Here is a 23,551-nt window from a genome sequence, read left to right as displayed (position 1 = left end):
GAGCTGATGGTGTTCGTCGCCGCATCACATGTTTTCTTGGTGAACATCAAGCTTCTCCCCGTGCAGCTCCGCCAAAGGGATTATTGGGCATCAAGCTCAGCCTCCTGAGAGGAATTACATCCCTCACTTGGTATTCTGGCCGCACACCTCCTTATCTGCCCCCAAGAAAACATGCTCCATCGTTCCTCTCATAAGTCACGGAAACACATCCCAGCTCCTCGCCGGCTGCTAGTTAGAAAAAACGCTGCATCAACATTCGACTCGCCGTCGTTTTCTAGTCGATTTCCTCGGTTTCCAGACTCGACGTGTTCATGACGACGTCGTCCTTTTGTCCAGATCCGAGAAGATAACAAGCGGCAGCATCCGTGTCTGGTGGACTTTTCAAAGCTGCCGGACACCGAGAAGAACTACAACCTTCAGATGTCGACGGAGACTTTGAAGTGAGTGCAGCTGTTCAGGGATGAGGTTTTTATTCAGTGGATGGATGAGATGAAGGAGATGAAGGAGGTCTGAGGACGACAGCATCTTCATCTTCATCAAATCAAGACAACTTTTTCAATTAAAAATGACAAACATTTGTTTATCTTGTGTAATAAAAGGCTTTACAACTTTCTTAACTTAAATAAAGACAAAAACTTTTTCAATTAAAAAAAACAAACATTTGTTTATCTTGTGTAATAAAAGGCTTTACAACTTTCTTAACTTAAATAAAGACAAACACTTTTTCAATTAAAACAAACTAACATTTGTTTATCTTGAATAATAAAAAGCTTTACAACTTTCTTAACTTAAATAAAGACAAAAACTTTTTCAATTAAAACAAACCAACATTTGTTTATCTTGAATAATAAAAGGCTTTACAACTTTCTTAACTTAAATAAAGACAAAAACGTTTTCAAGTAAAACAAACTAACATTTGTTTATCTTGAATAATAAAAAGCTTTACAACTTTCTTAACTTAAATAAAGACAAAAACTTTTTCAATTAAAACAAACTAACATTTGTTTATCTTGAATAATAAAAGGCTTTACAACTTTCTTAACTTAAATAAAGACAAAAACTTTTTCAATTAAAACAAACAAACATTTGTTTATCTTGAATAAATAAAAGCTTTACAACTTTCTTAACTTAAATAAAGACAAAAACTTTTTCAATTAAAAAAATTAACATTTGTTTATCTTGAATAATAAAAAGCTTTACAACTTTCTTAACTTAAATAAAGACAAAAACTTTTTCAATTAAAACAAACTAACATTTGTTTATCTTGAATAATAAAAGGCTTTACAACTTTCTTAACTTAAATAAAGACAAAAACTTTTTCAATTAAAACAAACTAACATTTGTTTATCTTGAATAATAAAAGGCTTTACAACTTTCTTAACTTAAATAAAGACAAACACTTTTTCAATTAAAACAAACTAACATTTGTTTATCTTGTGTAATAAAAGGCTTTACAACTTTCTTAACTTAAATAAAGACAAACACTTTTTCAATTAAAACAAACTAACATTTGTTTATCTTGAATAATAAAAGGCTTTACAACTTTCTTAACTTAAATAAAGACAAAAGCTTTTTAACTTAAAACAAACTAAAAAACTAACATTTGTTTATCTTGAATAATAAAAAGCTTTACAACTTTCTTAACTTAAATAAAGACAAAAACTTTTTCAATTAAAACAAACTAACATTTGTTTATCTTGAATAATAAAAAGCTTTACAACTTTCTTAACTTAAATAAAGACAAAAACGTTTTCAATTAAAAAAAACTAACATTTGTTTATCTTGAATAAATAAAAGCTTTACAACTTTCTTAACTTTAATAAAGACAAAAACTTTTTTACCTTAAATAAAAAAAGGCTCATAACTTTTTTCACTTCAATAAAAACAAAGACCAGCATTATTTTCTACCTTAAACCAAAAAAACTTTCTTCAATTCAAAGTTTTTTAATTCATAAATAAGGCTCAAACATTTTTCACTTTAATAAAAAAAGACACTTTTTCCACTTGTTTTGTTTGAAAAAATATTGTTTTGATTGAAAATATTCATTTATATTAACTGAAGTTTAACTGAACTTGAATAAAGAAACTTATTTTTTTATTTAAAAACTGCTTTGTGATCATTGATTTAACTGAACATTGACGACGTCTTTATATTGAATAATAAAGTAACATTCTCAACACAAAATGAACTACATGCATCATTAAATCAAATGATAAAAATACAAAAAGTCTGTATTAGCCCTCAAAATAAAAATAGAAGTCTTTATCTAAACGTCAATAAATGTCCGAAGCCGTATAAATTGTACTATATTAAGATATTTCATCTCTGTCTGGCTCTGAGAAAAGCTGCTCGCAGAGATTCTGCTGAAACTCAAAACTGGGAAATGTAATATAAATAAATTTCCATAAATTCAGTGAAGCTTTTAAGTGGAGCGACGTCCACGTCTGCCGCGCTCAGACCTCGGCGAGACTTTTCTTGCTCCTCCTGCGAGCACTTAGCTGTATTTGTGCGACATTAAGGGTTATTATGATTGATCGGGGCGACTGGCACATCAGGCTGATGGCTTTCTGACTCACTTCGAACTCATAGACTGTCAGCCTCGCCTCACCGAGGTGTGAAGAGAAATGGCAACACTTCTCAAGTTTACTCCTCCGGGTACATGTGCCGCCAGTGTCAGTCGCAGAGATCTCAGGGGTTTGGAAGCACATTTAAAAACAACGCTTTTAACTTTTTTGTTAAAACTGTAGCAAATATTCTTCTTGTCCAGACGTCAGTTCAACAGGAGCTCAGTGTATATCAGTGAGAACGAATCAATCAAATGAAATCACACAACACTGTAAAAGGTGTTAAGGATAGTTTAGGTAAGTGCGAAATTATAGTAGTATATGTAGGGGCTGGAGTCTATCCCAGCTACTCGGGGTGAGGGAGGGGGGACACCCTGAACAGGTCCCAGTTTGGCTGAGTACACACATAAACACACAACCATCCACACACTTCTACAAAAAATGTCAGGTATTCAATCAACCTCCTTACATTTTATGATTGTTGGAGGAAACCTGAGTACCTGGAGTAAACCTGAGTACCTGGAGTAAACCTGAGTACCTGGAGTAAACCTGAGTACCTGGAGTAAACCTGAGTACCCGGAGTAAACCTGAGTACCGGGAGTAAACCCTCAAAAACACACCAAAAGTGTAGCTCAATCAAACCAGCAGCCTTTCTGCTGTGAGGCGCATGATGGATTATTAGCTTGTCTTTTAAAGGCTAGAGTGAAATACACAAAATACACATATTTTTGATGATCAGAAGAAAAATAATCTGTAACAATAAAGTTGTTTTATTTATGTTTCTTAACTAATTAAATGCTGCATAATTCATGTATTTATTTCTACTATTGTACAATGTCTTCTATGATTACTATCTTCTTAATATTCTTCTTAATAATATTAATATATTTTTGGTTTATATTCTGTCTATTAGTTGATTATTTAAGTTTGTTGATTATTTATTTCATTTTGTTGGTTATTTATTTTCTTGTATGTCTTAATTAATGTCTGTTTAAGTCTTTAACTGTTTAGTCTTTCATTGTTTCAAGTGTTTAATGTCTTTAATGTTTTCCTCGTGGCTCAGAGACGACGATTTAATTCATGCTGTGTCTCAACACATGTATATTTGACAATAAAAGAGCTTCTTGTCCCTGCAGGACTCTCTTGGCTCTGGGGTGTCGTGTCGTCCACGTCCATCCAAACGCAGAAGACTCCCTCAAGAAGATCAAACTTCCAAAGAAGTAATAACGGTTTTATCAAACGTGATCTTGAGCGCCACAGTGTGACCGAACTAAAGCTCTTTCTTCAGCTACATGATGTCGAACGGCTACAAGCCGACCCCCCTGGATCTGTCCGACATCAAACTGACTCCAGGTCAGGAGCTGCTGGTGGACAAACTGGCAGAGAACGCTCACAACGTCTGGGCCAAAGACCGCATCAAGCAGGGCTGGACGTACGGCCTTCAGCAGGTCAATATAATACAAATATTTTTATTATTATTATTATTATTAGAATAGAATAGAATAGAAAGGCTTTATTCATCCCCAGAGGGGAAACACACTTTCACAACAGCGCAGTTGGAAGAAAATAAAGTGCAAGGAGAAAGAAATAGTACAAGAGATAATACAAAATAAAATAAAAACGATCTTAAAAATATACAAATTATTTACAAAATTAGAAATTGACACTATTAACAAAATAAAATAGAATAAAAAATAAAATAAAATAGAAATAAAAAACGGAAAAAAAATAAAAAAAAAAGCACACAAGAAGAAAAACACGCTACGGATTAGCATCAGGATATTTAAAGTAGAGAGTTAAATATCCTGACACCAGTTGGGATGAAGGACCTTCTATAACGCTCCGTCCTACACTGGGGGGCCTGAGCCACTGAAGGAGCTGCTCCTCCACGGTCAGGTGCAGTGGGTGGAGAGCGTTGTCCCTGATGGAGGAGAGTCTGGAGAGTGTCCTCCTCTCTCCCACCTCCTCCACCGAGTCCAGCGAGCGGCCCAGGACAGAGCCGGCCCTCGTGACCAGCCTGTTCAGTCTCTTCCTGTCCCGGTCCGTGCTGCCTGCTCCCCAGCAGACCACAGCGTAGTGGATAGCAGAGGCTACCACGGAGTCATAAAAGGTCCTTAAAAGTGGTCTGCACACTCCGAAGGACCTCAGTCTCCCCAGGAGGTGGAGGCGACTTCGGCCCTTCTTGTACACGGCGTTGATGTGTGTGGACCAGTTCAGTTTATTGTTGAGGTGAACACCCAGGTATTTGAAGCTGTCCACCAGCTCAATGTCCGAGCCCTGGATGCTCACCGGTTGATGTGGTGGAGACTTTTTCCTGAAGTCAATCACCATCTCCCTTGTCTTACCGGTGTTTAAGCAAAGGTAGTTGCTCTCACACCAGTCAACAAAGTCCTTGATGACTGACCTATACTCCAGCTCGCCCCCCCCAGACACGCAGCCCACAATGGCCGAGTCGTCAGAAAACTTCTGGAGGTGACAGCTGCTGGAGTCATAGGTAAAGTCCGCCGTGTAGAGGGAAAAAAGGAAAGGTGACAGCACTGTCCCTTGAGGCACCCCGGTGCTGCAGATGGTCACCTCAGACCTGCAGTCCTGCAGCCTCACATACTGCGGCCTGTTGGTGAGGTAGTCCATCGTCCATGCTGCCAGCTGTGTCCCAACTCCTGCGTCCTCCATCTTCTTCCTTAGCAGCGCCGGCTGGATGGTGTTGAAAGCACTTGAGAAGTCAAAAAACATGACTCTCACAGTGCTACCGGCGGCTTCCAGATGAGACAGTGCCCGGTGCTGCAGGTAGATGACGGCGTCGTCCACCCCCATCTTTGGCCTGTAGGCGAACTGCAGCGGATCCAACGCAGAGCTCACCGTCGTGCGTAGCTCGCGGAGTACCAGCCTCTCCAAGGTCTTCATCAGATGGGAGGTCAGGGCGACTGGTCTGAAGTGGCTCGGCTCCTTCGCGTGTACCGCCTTGGGAACCGGAACCACACAGGAGGTCTTCCACTGGACCGGGACCTTCTCCAGTTTGAGGCTCAGGTTGAAGATGTGTGTGACCAACTCACAAAGTTGATCAGCACAGTCCCTGAGCAGTCTGGGGCTGAGTCCATCTGGTCCAGCAGCTTTCCTGATCTTCAGTCGCCTTAATTCTCTCCTCACCTGTTCCGATGTAACAAAGAGAGGTGGCTGTGGGGGGTTGGGCAGCTGAGGCAGTAGGGCTTGTTGGGGTGGAGAAAGGTGGCTTGGAGGTGAGAACAGTTGGGGGGAGGGGGCTGAAGCAGGGGAAAAACAGCTTTGTGAAGAGTGAGGGGCAGAGGTGGAGGGGGGCCCTGATCAAACCGGTTGAAATACTGGTTCAGTTCAGTGGCCCATCTTTGGTCTCCCCCTGCTGTGGCTCTGGCTCCACTCTGGCCATGACCTGAGATGTTCTTCAGGCCTTTCCACACATCCCTTGTGTTGCCCTGCGCCAGTTGCTCCTCCAGTTTCCCCTTGTATTCGTCCTTGGCCATCCTGATCGCCTTCTTGAGTTCACGCTGGACCTCCTTAAGCTCCTCTCTGCTCCCTGAAGCAAACACCCTCTTCTTCTTGTTCAGCAGAACTTGAAGTTGAGGGGTCACCCATGGCTTGGTGTTGGCAAAGCACCGCACCTTGCGGGTCGGTGTGACGTTGCCCTCACAGAACTTTATGTAATCTGTGGAATGGTCATTGAAGGTGTCGATGTCATCACCATGAGAGAACACGCTCCAGTCCGTAGACTCAAAGCAGTCTCTCAGCCTCTCCTTGGCTTCATCATTCCACATCTTAACAGTTCTTTTCTGTGCAGGCTGTCTCCTCACCATGGGAGTGTATTCAGGTCGCAGACGTATCAGGTTGTGATCAGAGCGGCCGAGGGGGGGCAGGGCGGTGGAGGTGTAGGCACCTTTTACATTTGCATATAAAAGGTCCAGAGTCTTGTCCTCCCGGGTGTGGCACTTCACGTATTGTGTGAAAGTGGGAAGAATGGAGGAAAGTGAGGCATGGTTGAAATCTCCGTTAATGAGCAGGAGAGAGTTCGGGTGTTTGAGCTGCAGGTCCGACACTGAGGCGCTCAGCCTCTCGCTCGCTGCGGCTGCGTCCGCAGAGGGAGGAATGTAAACAGTGAACACAATCACATGTGAGAACTCCCTCGGGATGTAATACGGGCGGATGCCCACCGCAACGAACTCTATGTCCTTAGTGCACACTTGTTCTTTAATGGAGACATGAGCGGGATCGCTCCATCTCTCATTAATAAACACCGCCACTCCTCCTCCTCTCCTCTTTCCATCCATGTCCCGGTGCACCATCTTGAACCCCTCCAGGGAAACAACAGAGTCTGGGATCTTCTCCGTCAGCCAGGTCTCCGTGAAACATAGAAGGCTGCTCTCCCGGAAGTCTCTCTGATGCCGGGTCAGCGCAGCGAGCTCGTCCGTTTTATTCACAATCGAACGTACATTTCCCATGATGATCGATGGAATAAAGGGACGGAACTTACGCTTCTTCTCTTGTTTCATCCGACCTGCTCTGCATCCGCGTCTTTTTCTCTTGATTTCCACGGGAATCATCCATTCCGCGCTGAGAGAGAGAGCGGTGTTGCGCAACCCCAACAGCTGATCCCTGGTGTAAACAATAGACCCGCTGAGCGTGTCTGCCGACGGAGTTCCCAAAAGTGACGAAAATAGCAGAAAACCGTATGCAAAAGTTGTAAAAGTGGTCTCGTTTTGTGCACAACGGCAACAAGATCCGACCACTCTAAAGAAAAAATTAAAAAGACGCCAAAAAAAAGGAAAAAGTGTAATAAAAAGTAAGAAGAAAGAGGGAGCTGTTGTAACCAGCTGCTGCTCGTGCGGCGCCATCTTGGTTATTATCATTGAAGTTAATAATTTCTATATTCAAAGGTTGAATTTGTTTTTTTTTAATAATTGAATACAAAAACATGAATATTTTCAATATAATTCCAAGTTTTTTTCACACATAGAGTTCGATATATTCTAATTTAATACATTTAAAAAATACATTTCAAGTGTAACGTGATGCTGGATCTGGATACTTGATCACGTGATCATCTCTGTGTCACATGATCATCTCTGTGTCACATGATCATCTATGTGTCACATGATGCGCTGAAAGTCTGATGATTTCGATCGGTTGGTATTTTCTTGTGGCACGATTATACAAACATGTTTATATTGAATTTAAAGGTGACAAGATTAAAAATGCTTAATTTAGAAAATTATTTGATGGATTGGAATTAAAGCAATTGGAATAAAAAAAAACAAATGATGAGTAAAAACACATACATTTTGAGGGTTTTCTGAATTTTCAATTAGTTAATTAAGAATCCAAGCTTTCAATAGAACAATAATTGAATTAAAATGTTTAAAAATAATAATTTAGGAATGTTAGATTCAATATCCTGGTGACACTGATTTACTTCCATATATAAACTACAGTGAAAACATCATTAATGTCGCCATCAAAACATCTGAGTTGAAGGTCAGGTCTGGTTCAAACATCTGGTTTTGCTGCAGGATCTGAAGAGTAAACGCAACCCCCGCCTGGTTCCATATTCCCTCCTGGACGAGCGAACCAAGAAGTCCAACCGCGACAGCCTCAGAGAAGCCATCCGCACTCTGATCGGCTACGGATACAACATCGAACCGTCCGACCAGGAAGGCGGTGAGTCGCTTGTGGCGCCGATCTCTGGAGTGTGTCTGCGTCTGTGCTGAGACCCGCTCTGTATACCCTCGCACCAGGTCAAGTGGTCGAGCGGCTCAGCATCGATAAGATCCGCTTCTTCAGGGTGGAGAGAACGTACGCCGTGAAGACGGGAAAATGGTACTTTGAGTTTGAGGCGGTGACGGGCGGAGACATGCGGGTGGGTTGGGCCCGACCCGGGTGCAAGCCGGACGTGGAGCTGGGCACGGACCAGCTGGCCTTCGTCTTCGACGGATACAGGGTGAGTCGGAACTGCAACGTCCAGCGAAGTAGCTCGTTATTAGCTTGTTATTAGCTCGTTATTAGCTTGTTAGGATGATGGAAGATCTTCTTACTCGCTTCAATCAATCAATCAATAAATCATTTAATCAAAAAGTGTTCCAAACTAATCAAAAGTTGCTTGAATAAAATCAAAAAGTAATAAAAATCAGAAAAAGTTGCTTCAATAATAAGAACAAGTTCAATCAAAAGAATTGTTTGATGGTAAAATTTAGTTGGAAAACATTGTTTTAATCCTTCTATTCATTCATTCATTTTCAACCGCTTTATCTCTTATGGGGGTTGTGGGGAGACTGGAGTTTATCCCAGTATCATAGGGCAAGAGGCAGGGGACACCAGTCTGTCTCAGGACACACAAACACAGACAACCATTCACACACACACTCATACCTACAGACAATTTCCCCAAAGTTCTCAATCAACCTCTGTGTGTTTCTGGACTGTGGGAGGAAACCGGAGTGTCCGGAGAAAACATACAAACTCATTTAATCCTTTTATTTAAAACGCATTTTCTATTGAAACTATTTTCGTTAATAAAAGCAGCTTTTCTTACATTGAAATAGTTTTTTTCTATTCAAGCAATTCTATGGTTGAATAATTAAGATGAAATTAAACAGTTAAATTAGTTAAAACACTACTTTTCTTTCAATTTAAGTATGATATTGATTTGCTGTTAAATATAAATGATCATGTTTAGTTTGAAATGTAATAAATGTTGAGTTTATTTGTTTGTTTTTATTAAATTTAATCAATAATGGTGGAAATTTTTTTATCATTTTAGAGACGTTTTGAAATTTCAACTAAACTTGTTTAATGAATTATCTTTACAATGATGATGTATTTTTCTAATTGATGGTCGCTTCATGGCAGGGTCACTGTCTGAACACGGGGGGCCGGTTGTTCGGGCGCTGCTGGCACGCCGGAGACGTGGTCGGCTGCATGATCAACATGGAGGACAAGTCCATGATCTTCACGCTGAACGGAGAGATCCTCATCACCTCGAAGGGATCCGAGCTGTGCTTCACGGACTTTGAAACTGAGGACGGTGAGAAGACATCTGTGTCGTGTCGGCCTCACCAGAGGAAGAAGGAGAGCTCGGCTTTTACTGTGTCGAGTGTTGATCTGTCTGCGCTCTCTGGTCTGCAGGCTTCATTCCGGTGTGTAGTCTCGGCCTCGCTCAGATCGGACGCATGAATCTGGGCAAGGATGCGAACAGCTTCAAGTTCTACACCATGTGTGGCCTCCAGGAAGGCTTCGAGCCGTTCGCCGTCAACATGAACCGAGAGATCACCATGTGGTTCAGCAAACGTCTGCCAACGTTTGTCAACGTGCCCAAGGACCACAACCACATCACCGTGAGACCCGGCAGAACCTCCCTCCGCCTCCCCGGGACCCCCGTGACTCCTCTCGCTCCTCAGGTCGCCAGGATGGACGGCACCGTGGACGGACCTCCGTGTCTCAAAGTCACTCACAAGACGTTCGGGAGTCAGAACAGCAACGCGGACACGGTGTTCTGCCGCCTCAGCATGCCGGTGGAGTTCCACTCCGTCTTCAGGTCCGTGGCTCCGGTGCTGGACATGAACGGAGTCCACGACGAGGAGTCTCTCAAGGTCAAGCACAGGTGAGGAGGAGCAGAAGGACTGGCGTCACAGTCGTCTGACGTGTCTGTGGACAGGTATCCTCTGAGGTCGGTGAGACACAGCGATGACAGCCGACGGGTCGATTACAGCAGCATCACGACGGTAAATCTTCTCTCTGAAGCCTGGTCTGTGTCTGGATGTCAGTGGAGAAGATAGAATCTTCAAGTGTAACAATTCAAACACAATCTTGAATCATTTCCTGACATCATTGAATTCAATCATCTATATATTGAAATGGTAAATTTGTTTTTTATTGAATCATTTAAATTTTCAAAATTATTTCATTTTTTACACTAAAGTTTGATTTTCTTATATATATATATATATTTTTCACGATACAGTATAAATATTTAACAGCCCTGTATCGATTTCTTTTAACTTATATATATATATATTTTTTTCACGATACAGTATCAATATTTAACGGCCCTGTATCGATTTCTTTTAACTTATATATATATATATTTTTTTCACGATACAGTATAAATATTTAACAGCCCTGTATCGATTTCTTTTAACTTATATATATATATTTTTTTTTCACGATACAGTATCGATATTTAACAGCCCTGTATCGATTTCTTTTAACTTGTATATATATATATATTTTTTTCACGATACAGTATCAATATTTAACGGCCCTGTATCGATTTCTTTTAACTTATATATATATATATATATTTTTCACGATACAGTATCAATATTTAACAGCCCTGTATCGATTTCTTTTAACTTATATATATATATATTTTTTTCACGATACAGTATCAATATTTAACAGCCCAGTATCGATTTCTTTTAACTTATATATATATATATTTTTTTCACGATACAGTATCAATATTTAACAGCCCTGTATCGATTTCTTTTAACTTATATATATATATATTTTTTTCACGATACAGTATCAATATTTAACAGCCCAGTATCGATTTCTTTTAACTTATATATATATATATATTTTTTTCATGATACAGTATCAATATTCAACAGCCCTGTATCGATTTCTTTTAACTTATATATATATATATTTTTTCACGATACAGTATCAATATTTAACAGCCCTGTATCGATTTCTTTTAACTTATATATATATATATATATTTTTCACGATACTATTCAAATAATTTGATTTTTTAAAAATCTCTAAATTCAATATGATTTAATTCATAGCCTTTACTTCTGTGTTGTAAAATATTTCAATTTAATCATTTTTAGATTAATTAGGTTTAATTCGTTTTTTTTAAACAATTGAATTATAAACGTATTCAAAAATTAATTAATTGGTTTTTAACAAATATAGTTAGAAATATATAAATTCTAATTCCAAAAATAAACTCAATAAACTTTCATAACTTGATCGAGAGCCTCTACGTCGTCACATGATCGTCTGTCTGTCGCATGATTGGCTAAAAGTATTGTCTGGTGTCACCATTATACCATCATTTTTATATTGAATTTAAAAGTGTTATGAATAAAAATGTATTTTAGAAAATGTTTTTTTGAACTAGAATGTCAAACTATATGTGTAAAAAACAAACAAAAAACTCTAAAATATTAATTATTAATATTAAACTACCGAACAACAAGTTCAAGCTTACAAAACCGTTGAATTAAATGATTCCAAACATAATTATACATAATTTCAATATAAATCAATAATACAACCTTGTGACGCCACTGACGTACACACTGGTGTCGCTGCAGTACCACTACTCTGTGAGGGTCTTTGCCGGCCAGGACCCCGCAGGAGTCTGGGTGGGCTGGGTCACCCCCGACTATCATTACTACAGCAACAACTTCAACCTCGGCAAGAACCGAAGCGTGACCGTGACCCTGGGCGACGAGCGCGGGCGAGTCCACGAGAGGTGAAGCACCGAGCCTGTTGTGAGTCTTTCCCGAGTCTGACTGTGTGGTTCCCAGCGTGAGGAGGAGCAACTGCTACATGGTGTGGGGGGGCGAGGTGAGCGGCGCCGCCCACGGCTCCAGCCGCAGCAACGTGGACCTGGAGGTGGGCTGCCTGATCGACCTCGCCACCGGCCTGCTGACCTTCACCATCAACGGCAGAGAAATATCCACATCATATCAGGCGAGTTCTTGCTGCAGAACATTTGTGCTTTGAAAATCAAGTCTTCTGGTCGAAAAATAATCTTTCAGAGACTTTAATCTTCTTAAGTTGGTTTGAGCAGAAGCTCCATGAGTCATCATCACGAGCATTTGAACATTTTTCATCTCAACCCATTGTAAGTAAGTAAGTAATATTTATTTATATAGCGCTTTTCCAGACCAGGGTCACAAAGCACTTAAACAATCAAAACAATACTCAAAAAAGTACATACTTTAAAGATCAAGATAATACTGAGAAAAACACAGGAGTTCGAGAAATTCAAGGAACAGCCTGAACAAATAGAAACGTCTTAAGATGTTTCTTAAAGGAGTCAGTAGATCATCAAACACAGATGTTTCTTGAAGGAGTCAGTAGATCATCAAACACAGATGTTTCTTGAAGGAGTCAGTAGATCATCAAACACACATGTTTCTTGAAGGAGTCAGTAGATCATCAAACACAGATGTTTCTTGAAGGAGTCAGTAGATCATCAAACACAGATGTTTCTTGAAGGAGTCAGTAGATCATCAAACACAGATGTTTCTTGAAGGAGTCAGTAGATCATCAAACACAGATGTTTCTTAAAGGAGTCAGTAGATCATCAAACACAGATGTGTCTTGAAGGAGTCAGTAGATCATCAAACACTGATGTTTCTTGAAGGAGTCAGTAGATCATCAAACACAGATGTTTCTTGAAGGAGTCAGTAGATCATCAAACACTGATGTTTCTTGAAGGAGTCAGTAGATCATCAAACACACATGTTTCTTGAAGGAGTCAGTAGATCATCAAACACAGATGTTTCTTAAAGGAGTCAGTAGATCATCAAACACAGATGTTTCTTGAAGGAGTCAGTAGATCATCAAACACAGATGTTTCTTGAAGGAGTCAGTAGATCATCAAGAGCAAAGAGAGAGAAGATCGTTCCAAAGCTTAGGAGCAACAGCCTGAAAAGATTTCTCTCCTCTGGTCCTGAGTCGTGTGCGTGGAACCATAAGTAGATTCTGATCCAAAGACCTCAGAGCCCGAGCTGGGGTGTAAGGCTGGATCAGATCACTGATGGAAGGTCTGACCATGAATAGATCTGAAAGTAAGAACCAGAATTTTAAAGTTGATCCTGAAAGAAACTGGCAGCCAGTGAAGAGTTTGAAGGAGAAATGTGAGTTCTTCTACTAGAGCGGCTCAGAATTCTGGCTGCAGAGTTTAGTATGAACTGCAGGCGAGAAGATCCTTCTTGTTAAGACATGAAAACAAACTGTTACAATAGTCCAGACGAGAAGAAACAAACGCATGGATTATAAGATCCAGATCATGTTCCGACAACATTTTCCTAAGTTTAGAGATTTTTCTCAGTTGAAGGAATTGTGAACCTTCTTCTCCGGCTGCAGGTGGAACCGAACACCAAACTCTTCCCCGCGGTGTTCGTGCGACCCACCAGCCCCAACCTCTTCCAGTTCGAGCTGGCCAAGATAAAGGTAGAGTTCTCCGGCCGACGAGACGCCGTCGGCGTTTTTTTCCTCACGTCTTCGCCGCTCCCCCGCAGAACGCCATGCCTCTGTCCGCCGCCGTCTTCAAGAGCGAGCACAAGAACCCGGTGCCCCAGTGTCCGCCCCGGCTGGACGTCCAGACCATCAACGCCGTGTTGTGGAGCCGCATGCCCAACACCTTCCTGAAGGTGGAGACGGCGAGAGTCAACGACCGCCACGGGTGGGTGGTCCAGTGTACGGAGCCCCTGCAGATGCTGGCCGTCCACATTCCAGAGGAGAACAGGTGAGAGCTGTCACTCAAACAATGTTTGCTTGCTCCCCCTAGTGTTAAACATGTGCAGTGCTGTGTCTCAAATCACAGACTTCTCTTAGTATACTAGAAGTTAGTATCATCAGGATAGTGTACGTACTAACTAATAACTAATCCTCCACAGATAGTATGTCTCAAACATACTTCTCTTAGTATACTAGAGGTTAGTATCATCAGGATAGTGTACGTACTAACTAGTAACTAATCCTCCACAGATAGTATGTCTCAAACATACTTCTCTTAGTATACTAGAAGTTAGTATGCATCAGGATAGTGTACGTACTATCTAGTAACTAATTCTCCACAGATAGTATGTCTCAAACATACTTCTCTTAGTATACTAGAAGTTAGTATGCATCAGGATAGTGTACGTACTATCTAGTAACTAATTCTCCACAGATAGTATGTCTCAAACATACTTCTCTTAGTATACTAGAAGTTAGTATGCATCAGGATAGTGTACGTACTATCTAGTAACTAATTCTCCACAGATAGTATGTCTCAAACATACTTCTCTTAGTATACTAGAAGTTAGTATGCATCAGGATAGTGTACGTACTAACTAGTAACTAATCCTCCACAGATAGTATGTCTCAAATCACATACTTCTCTTAGTATACTAGAAGTTAGTATCATCAGGATAGTGTACGTACTAACTAGTAACTAATCCTCCACAGATAGTATGTCTCAAATCGCATACTTCTCTTAGTATACTAGAAGTTAGTATGCATCAGGATAGTGTACGTACTAACTAGTAACTAATTCTCCACAGATAGTATGTCTCAAACATACTTCTCTTAGTATACTAGAAGTTAGTATCATCAGGATAGTGTACATACTAACTAGTAACTAATTCTCCACAGATAGTATATCTCAAACATACTTCTCTTAGTATACTAGAAGTTAGTATCATCAGGATAGTGTACGTACTAACTAGTAACTAATCCTCCACAGATAGTATGTCTCAAATCACACACTTCTCTTAGTATACTAGAAGTCAGTATCATCAGGATAGTGTACGTACTAACTAGTAACTAATCCTCCACAGATAGTATGTCTCAAACATACTTCTCTTAGTATACTAGAAGTTAGTATCATCAGGATAGTGTACGTACTAACTAGTAACTAATCCTCCACAGATAGTATGTCTCAAATCACAGACTTCTCTTAGTATACTAGAAGTTAGTATCATCAGGATAGTGTACGTACTAACTAGTAACTAATCCTCCACAGATAGTATGTCTCAAACATACTTCTCTTAGTATACTAGAAGTTAGTATCATCAGGATAGTGTACGTACTAACTAGTAACTAATCCTCCACAGATAGTATGTCTCAAACATACTTCTCTTAGTATACTAGAAGTTAGTATCATCAGGATAGTGTACGTACTAACTAGTAACTAATCCTCCACAGATAGTATGTCTCAAACATACTTCTCTTAGTATACTAGAAGTTAGTATCATCAGGATAGTGTACGTACTAACTAGTAACTAATCCTCCACAGATAGTATGTCTCAAACATACTTCTCTTAGTATACTAGAAGTTAGTATCATCAGGATAGTGTACGTACTAACTAGTAACTAATCCTCCACAGATAGTATGTCTCAAATCACAGACTTCTCTTAGTATACTAGAAGTTAGTATCATCAGGATAGTGTACGTACTAACTAGTAACTAATCCTCCACAGATAGTATGTCTCAAACATACTTCTCTTAGTATACTAGAAGTTAGTATCATCAGGATAGTGTACGTACTAACTAGTAACTAATCCTCCACAGATAGTATGTCTCAAACATACTTCTCTTAGTATACTAGAAGTTAGTATCATCAGGATAGTGTACGTACTAACTAGTAACTAATCCTCCACAGATAGTATGTCTCAAACATACTTCTCTTAGTATACTAGAAGTTAGTATCATCAGGATAGTGTACGTACTAACTAGTAACTAATCCTCCACAGATAGTATGTCTCAAACATACTTCTCTTAGTATACTAGAAGTTAGTATCATCAGGATAGTGTACATACTAACTAGTAACTAATCCTCCACAGATAGTATGTCTCAAACATACTTCTCTTAGTATACTAGAAGTTAGTATCATCAGGATAGTGTACGTACTAACTAGTAACTAATCCTCCACAGATAGTATGTCTCAAACATACTTCTCTTAGTATACTAGAAGTTAGTATCATCAGGATAGTGTACGTACTAACTAGTAACTAATCCTCCACAGATAGTATGTCTCAAACATACTTCTCTTAGTATACTAGAAGTTAGTATGCATCAGGATAGTGTACGTACTAACTAGTAACTAATTCTCCACAGATAGTATGTCTCAAACATACTTCTCTTAGTATACTAGAAGTTAATATGCATCAGGATAGTGTACGTACTAACTAGTAACTAATCCTCCACAGATAGTATGTCTCAAACATACTTCTCTTAGTATACTAGAAGTTAGTATGCATCAGGATAGTGTACGTACTAACTAGTAACTAATTCTCCACAGATAGTATGTCTCAAACATACTTCTCTTAGTATACTAGAAGTAAGTATCATCAGGATAGTGTACGTACTAACTAGTAACTAATTCTCCACAGATAGTATGTCTCAAACATACTTCTCTTAGTATACTAGAAGTTAGTATCATCAGGATAGTGTACGTACTAACTAGTAACTGATCCTCCACAGATAGTATGTCTCAAACATACTTCTCTTAGTATACTAGAAGTAAGTATGCATCAGGATAGTGTACGTACTAACTAGTAACTAATTCTCCACAGATAGTATGTCTCAAATCACATACTTCTCTTAGTATACTAGAAGTTAGTATCATCAGGATAGTGTATGTACTAACTAGTAACTAATCCTCCACAGATAGTATGTCTCAAATCACATACTTCTCTTAGTATACTAGAAGTTAGTATCATCAGGATAGTGTACGTACTAACTAGTAACTAATTCTCCACAGATAGTATGTCTCAAATCACATACTTCTCTTAGTATACTAGAAGTTAGTATCATCAGGATAGTGTATGTACTAACTAGTAACTAATCCTCCACAGATAGTATCTCTCAAACATACTTCTCTTAGTATACTAGAAGTTAGTATCATCAGGATAGTGTACGTACTAACTAGTAACTAATTCTCCACAGATAGTATGTCTCAAACATACTTCTCTTAGTATACTAGAAGTTAGTATCATCAGGATAGTGTACGTACTAACTAGTAACTAATTCTCCACAGATAGTATGTCTCAAACATACTTCTCTTAGTATACTAGAAGTTAGTATCATCAGGATAGTGTATGTACTAACTAGTAACTAAAACTCCGGAGATAGTATGTCTCAAACATACTTCTCTTAGTATACTAGAAGTTAGTATCATCAGGATAGTGTACGTACTAACTAGCAACTAATTCTCCACAGATAGTATGTCTCAAACATACTTCTCTTAGTATACTAGAAGTTAGTATCATCAGGATAGTGTACGTACTAACTAGTAACTAATTCTCCACAGATAGTATGTCTCAAACATACTTCTCTTAGTATACTAGAAGTTAGTATCATCAGGATAGTGTACGTACTAACTAGTAACTAATCCTCCACAGATAGTATGTCTCAAATCGCATACTACTCTTAGTATACAAGAAGTTAGTATGCATCAGGATAGTGTACGTACTAACTAGTAACTAATCCTCCACAGATAGTATGTCTCAAACATACTTCTCTTAGTATACTAGAAGTTAGTATCATCAGGATAGTGTACGTACTAACTAGTAACTAATCCTCCACAGATAGTATGTCTCAAATCACATACTTCTCTTAGTATACTAGAAGTTAGTATCATCAGGATAGTGTACGTACTAACTAGTAACTAATCCTCCACAGATAGTATGTCTCAAATCACATACTTCTCTTAGTATACTAGAAGTTAGTATCATCAGGATAGTGTACGTACTAACTAGTAACTAATCCTCCACAGATAGTATGTCTCAAATCACATACTTCTCTTAGTATACTAGAAGTTAGTATCATCAGGATAGTGTACGTACTAACTAGTAACTAATCCTCCACAGATAGTATGTCTCAAATCACATACTTCTCTTAGTATACTAGAAGTTAGTATCATCAGGATAGTGTACGTACTAACTAGTAACTAATCCTCCACAGATAGTATGTCTCAAATCACACACTTCTCTTAGTATACTAGAAGTTAGTATCATCAGGATAGTGTACGTACTAACTAGTAACTAATCCTCCACAGATAGTATGTCTCAAACATACTTCTCTTAGTATACTAGAAGTTAGTATCATCAGGATAGTGTACGTACTAACTAGTAACTAATCCTCCACAGATAGTATGTCTCAAATCACACACTTCTCTTAGTATACTAGAAGTTAGTATCATCAGGATAGTGTACGTACTAACTAGTAACTAATCCTCCACAGATAGTATGTCTCAAACATACTTCTCTTAGTATACTAGAAGTTAGTATCATCAGGATAGTGTACGTACTAACTAGTAACTAATCCTTCACAGATAGTATGTCTCAAACATACTTCTCTTAGTACACTAGAAGTTAGTATCATCAGGATAGTGTACGTACTAACTAGTAACTAATCCTCCACAGATAGTATGTCTCAAACATACTTCTCTTAGTATACTAGAAGTTAGTATCATCAGGATAGTGTACGTACTAACTAGTAACTAATCCTCCACAGATAGTATGTCTCAAACATACTTCTCTTAGTATACTACAAGTTAGTATCATCAGGATAGTGTACGTACTAACTAGTAACTAATCCTCCACAGATAGTATGTCTCAAACATACTTCTCTTAGTATACTAGAAGTTAGTATCATCAGGATAGTGTACGTACTAACTAGTAACTAATCCTCCACAGATAGTATGTCTCAAACATACTTCTCTTAGTATACTAGAAGTTAGTATCATCAGGATAGTGTACGTACTAACTAGTAACTAATCCTCCACAGATAGTATGTCTCAAACATACTTCTCTTAGTATACTAGAAGTTAGTATCATCAGGATAGTGTACGTACTAACTAGTAACTAATTCTCCACAGATAGTATGTCTCAAATCAAACTCTGCTGCTACACACTAACAGGAAATGACGCGACAGCTTCTTCTTCTACTACTATTTAACGATGGTTGCAACCAGCTGTAGGAACACTATCGCCACCTGCTGGCAGCACGTTTTGTAAGTTTCGAAAAAGAAATGAAGAAAAAATATGAGAATCGAAATATTGGCGAGATATTTACGCTGGTATCAGCAGCGAAGACGTGTCATCCTCCTACTGCTGCTAAAAATATACCTATAAGTATATGAATATATATATTTATATATATATATATATATATGACGTAACTTCTGTTTAAATCAATAAGATGGAGCCGTTTAGTGTAGATAGTGTCCATCGATCCATACTCAGTTTTGTGGGCGTGACAATTTAGTGTGTATGGAGCACTATATTTCGTATACTAAGACTTTAGACGCACTTATGTATTAAAAATACTAACTTTGAGTACGCAAGTATGCGATTTGAGACACAGCATAAGGGTTCTGTGAACTCTGTTGTGAAAACGGAAATGTCTCCAAGCCACACATTCTGACAGCAGCCAAGAGGTGAAAAATGAATTCACAAACTCTGAAAGAAACAGAAAATATGAAAGAAGTCAAAATGTTGTTGGTGCGACTCTAAGTTTGAACTTGTTCCTCACAGATGCGTGGACATCATGGAGCTGTCGGAGCAGGACGACATGAAGACCTTCCACTACCACACGCTGAAGCTCTACTGCGCCCTCTGCGCTCTGGGAAACACCCGCGTGGCTCACGCCCTCTGCAGCCACATCGACCAATCACAGCTCCTCTACACCATCGACAACCAGTTCCTGTCGGGGAGGTTACGCAAGGGCTTCTACAACCTGCTGATCAGCATCCACCTGGAGACGGCCAAGGAGGCGCGACTCATGATGAAGGACGAGTTCATCATCCCCGTCACGGCCGAGACCCGCTCCATCCGTCTGTTCTCCGACGCGTCCAAGAAGCACCTGGCTCCAGGTGTGGGTCTCAGCACGTCGCTGAAGCCCCGCCTCAACTTCGCGCCGCCCTGCTTCATCAGCACCAAACTGGGTCAGCATCTGTACAGTCCTCAGATCCCGCTGGACGCCCTGAAGGCCAAAGCCATCCTGATGCTGACGGAGGCCGTCCAGGGGGGCGGGCACCACATCAGAGACCCCGTCGGAGGGTGCGTGGAGTTCCAGTTCGTTCCTATCCTCAAACTCATCAGCACCCTGCTCACCATGGGGGTCCTGGGCAGCGAGGACGTGCACAGGATCTTGATGCTCGTGGACCCCGGCGTCTTCCGAGAGGCTCGCGACTCGGGGACGACCGGCGGCGTGGACAAGGAGGGCCTGACGGGGGCCGAGGAGAAGGCGGTGGAGGCCGGAGAAGAAGAAGCTCGAGAAGCTCACCAGCCGCTGAAGGGGCTTCTGGAGAAGAGACTCCCTGAGCCTGTGAAGAGACAGGTGACCGTTCATGATCCTACACATCATTAGGCCTGAAAAGTACTATCCACTTAAATATCACGATACAGTATCAATATTTAACAGCCCTGTACCGATTTCTTTTAACTTATATATATATATATATATTTTTCACGATACAGTATCGATATTTAACAGCCCTGTACCGATTTCTTTTAACTTATATATATATATATATATTTTTCACGATACAGTATCGATATTTAACAGCCCTGTACCGATTTCTTTTAACTTATATATATATATATATATTTTTCACGATACAGTATCAATATTTAACAGCCCTGTACCGATTTCTTTTAACTTATATATATATATATATATTTTTCACGATACAGTATCGATATTTAACAGCCCTGTACCGATTTCTTTTAACTTATATATATATATATATATATATTTTTCACGATACAGTATCGATATTTAACAGCCCTGTACCGATTTCTTTTAACTTATATATATATATATATATTTTTTTTTCACGATACAGTATCAATATTTAACAGCCCTGTACCGATTTCTTTTAACTTATATATATATATATATATTTTTCACGATACAGTATCAATATTTAACAGCCCTGTATCGATTTCTTTTAACTTATATATATATACATATATTTTTCACGATACAGTATCGATATTTAACAGCCCTGTACCGATTTCTTTTAACTTATATATATATATATATATTTTTCACGATACAGTATCAATATTTAACAGCCCTGTACCGATTTCTTTTAACTTATATATATATATATATATTTTTCACGATACAGTATCGATATTTAACAGCCCTGTACCGATTTCTTTTAACTTATATATATATATATATATATATTTTTCACGATACAGTATCGATATTTAACAGCCCTGTACCGATTTCTTTTAACTTATATATATATATATATATTTTTTTTTCACGATACAGTATCAATATTTAACAGCCCTGTACCGATTTCTTTTAACTTATATATATATATATATTTTTCACGATACTGTATCAATATTTAACAGCCCTGTACCGATTTCTTTTAACTTATATATATATATATATTTTTCACGATACAGTATAAATATTTAACAGCCCTGTACCGATTTCTTTTAACTTATATATATATATATATATTTTTCACGATACAGTATCAATATTTAACAGCCCTGTACCGATTTCTTTTAACTTATATATATATATATATATATTTTTCACGATACAGTATCGATATTTAACAGCCCTGTACCGATTTCTTTTAACTTATATATATATATATATATATATATATATATATATATATTTTCATGATACAGTATTGATATTTAACAGCCCTGTACCGATTTCTTTTAACTTATATATATATATATATATATATATATATATATTTTTTCATGATACAGTATAAATATTTAACAGCCCTGTACCGATTTCTTTTAACTTATATATATATATATATATTTTTCACGATACAGTATAAATATTTAACAGCCCTGTACCGATTTCTTTTAACTTATATATATATATATATATATATATATATATATTTCAAGATACAGTATAAATATTTAACAGCCCTGTATCGATTTCTTTTAACTTATATATATATATATATTTTTTTCACGATACCGGATAAATATTTAACAGCCCTGTACTGATTTCTTTTAACTTATATATATATATATATTTTTCACGATACAGTATCAATATTTAACAGCCCTGTACTGATTTCTTTTAACTTATATATATATATATATTTTTCACGATACAGTATCAATATTTAACAGCCCTGTACTGATTTATTTTAACTTATATATATATATATATTTTTCACGATACAGTATCAATATTTAACAGCCCTGTACCGATTTCTTTTAACTTATATATATATATATATATTTTTCACGATACAGTATCAATATTTAACAGCCCTGTATCGATTTCTTTTAACTTATATATATATATATATATTTTTCACGATACAGTATCAATATTTAACAGCCCTGTACCGATTTCTTTTAACTTATATATATATATATATTTTTTTCACGATACCGTATAAATATTTAACAGCCCTGTACTGATTTCTTTTAACTTATATATATATATATATTTTTCACGATACAGTATCAATATTTAACAGCCCTGTACTGATTTCTTTTAACTTATATATATATATATATTTTTCACGATACAGTATCAATATTTAACAGCCCTGTACTGATTTATTTTAACTTATATATATATATATATTTTTCACGATACAGTATCAATATTTAACAGCCCTGTACTGATTTATTTTAACTTATATATATATATATATTTTTCACGATACAGTATCAATATTTAACAGCCCTGTACCGATTTCTTTTAACTTATAAATATATATATTTTTTTCACGATACAGTATCGATATTTAACAGCCCTGTATCGATTACTTTTAACTTATATATATATATATTTTTTTCACGATACAGTATCAATATTTAACAGCCCTGTACCGATTTCTTTTAACTTATAAATATATATATTTTTTTCACGATACAGTATCGATATTTAACAGCCCTGTATCGATTTCTTTTAACTTATATATATATATATTTTTTTCACGATACAGTATCGATATTTAACAGCCCTGTACAGATTTATTTTAACTTATAAATATATATATATTTTTCACGATACAGTATCAATATTCAACAGCCCTGTATCGATTTATTTTAACTTATAAATATATATATATTTTTCACGATACAGTATCAATATTTAACAGCCCTGTATCGATTTCTTTTAACTTATAAATATATATATATTTTTCACGATACAGTATCGATATTTAACAGCCCTGTACCGATTACTTTTAACTTATATATATA

At 37.8% G+C, this 23,551-nt stretch overlaps 1 protein-coding gene across 1 annotated transcript in view; it reads left to right on the top strand.

Moving 5' to 3' along the window:
- Nucleotides 1-23,551, top strand: part of LOC148060068 (ryanodine receptor 3) — a 149,429-nt gene that overhangs the window by 51,339 nt on the left and 74,539 nt on the right. The window contains 14 exon segments of the mRNA XM_087780003.1: nt 337-440; nt 3,702-3,785; nt 3,854-4,013; nt 8,103-8,250; nt 8,328-8,530; nt 9,439-9,613; nt 9,715-9,923; nt 9,987-10,189; nt 10,244-10,310; nt 11,916-12,076; nt 12,132-12,297; nt 13,702-13,788; nt 13,857-14,083; nt 19,862-20,666. Of these exon segments, the coding sequence (XP_087636129.1) occupies nt 337-440; nt 3,702-3,785; nt 3,854-4,013; nt 8,103-8,250; nt 8,328-8,530; nt 9,439-9,613; nt 9,715-9,923; nt 9,987-10,189; nt 10,244-10,310; nt 11,916-12,076; nt 12,132-12,297; nt 13,702-13,788; nt 13,857-14,083; nt 19,862-20,666 (2,799 nt within the window).

The sequence above is a fragment of the Callionymus lyra genome, chromosome 18 (genome assembly GCF_982586985.1).
Source record: "Callionymus lyra chromosome 18, fCalLyr1.hap1.1, whole genome shotgun sequence".
In the NCBI taxonomy this organism is placed as follows: domain Eukaryota; kingdom Metazoa; phylum Chordata; class Actinopteri; order Syngnathiformes; family Callionymidae; genus Callionymus; species Callionymus lyra.
This window is presented reverse-complemented; position numbering and strand designations above follow the sequence as displayed.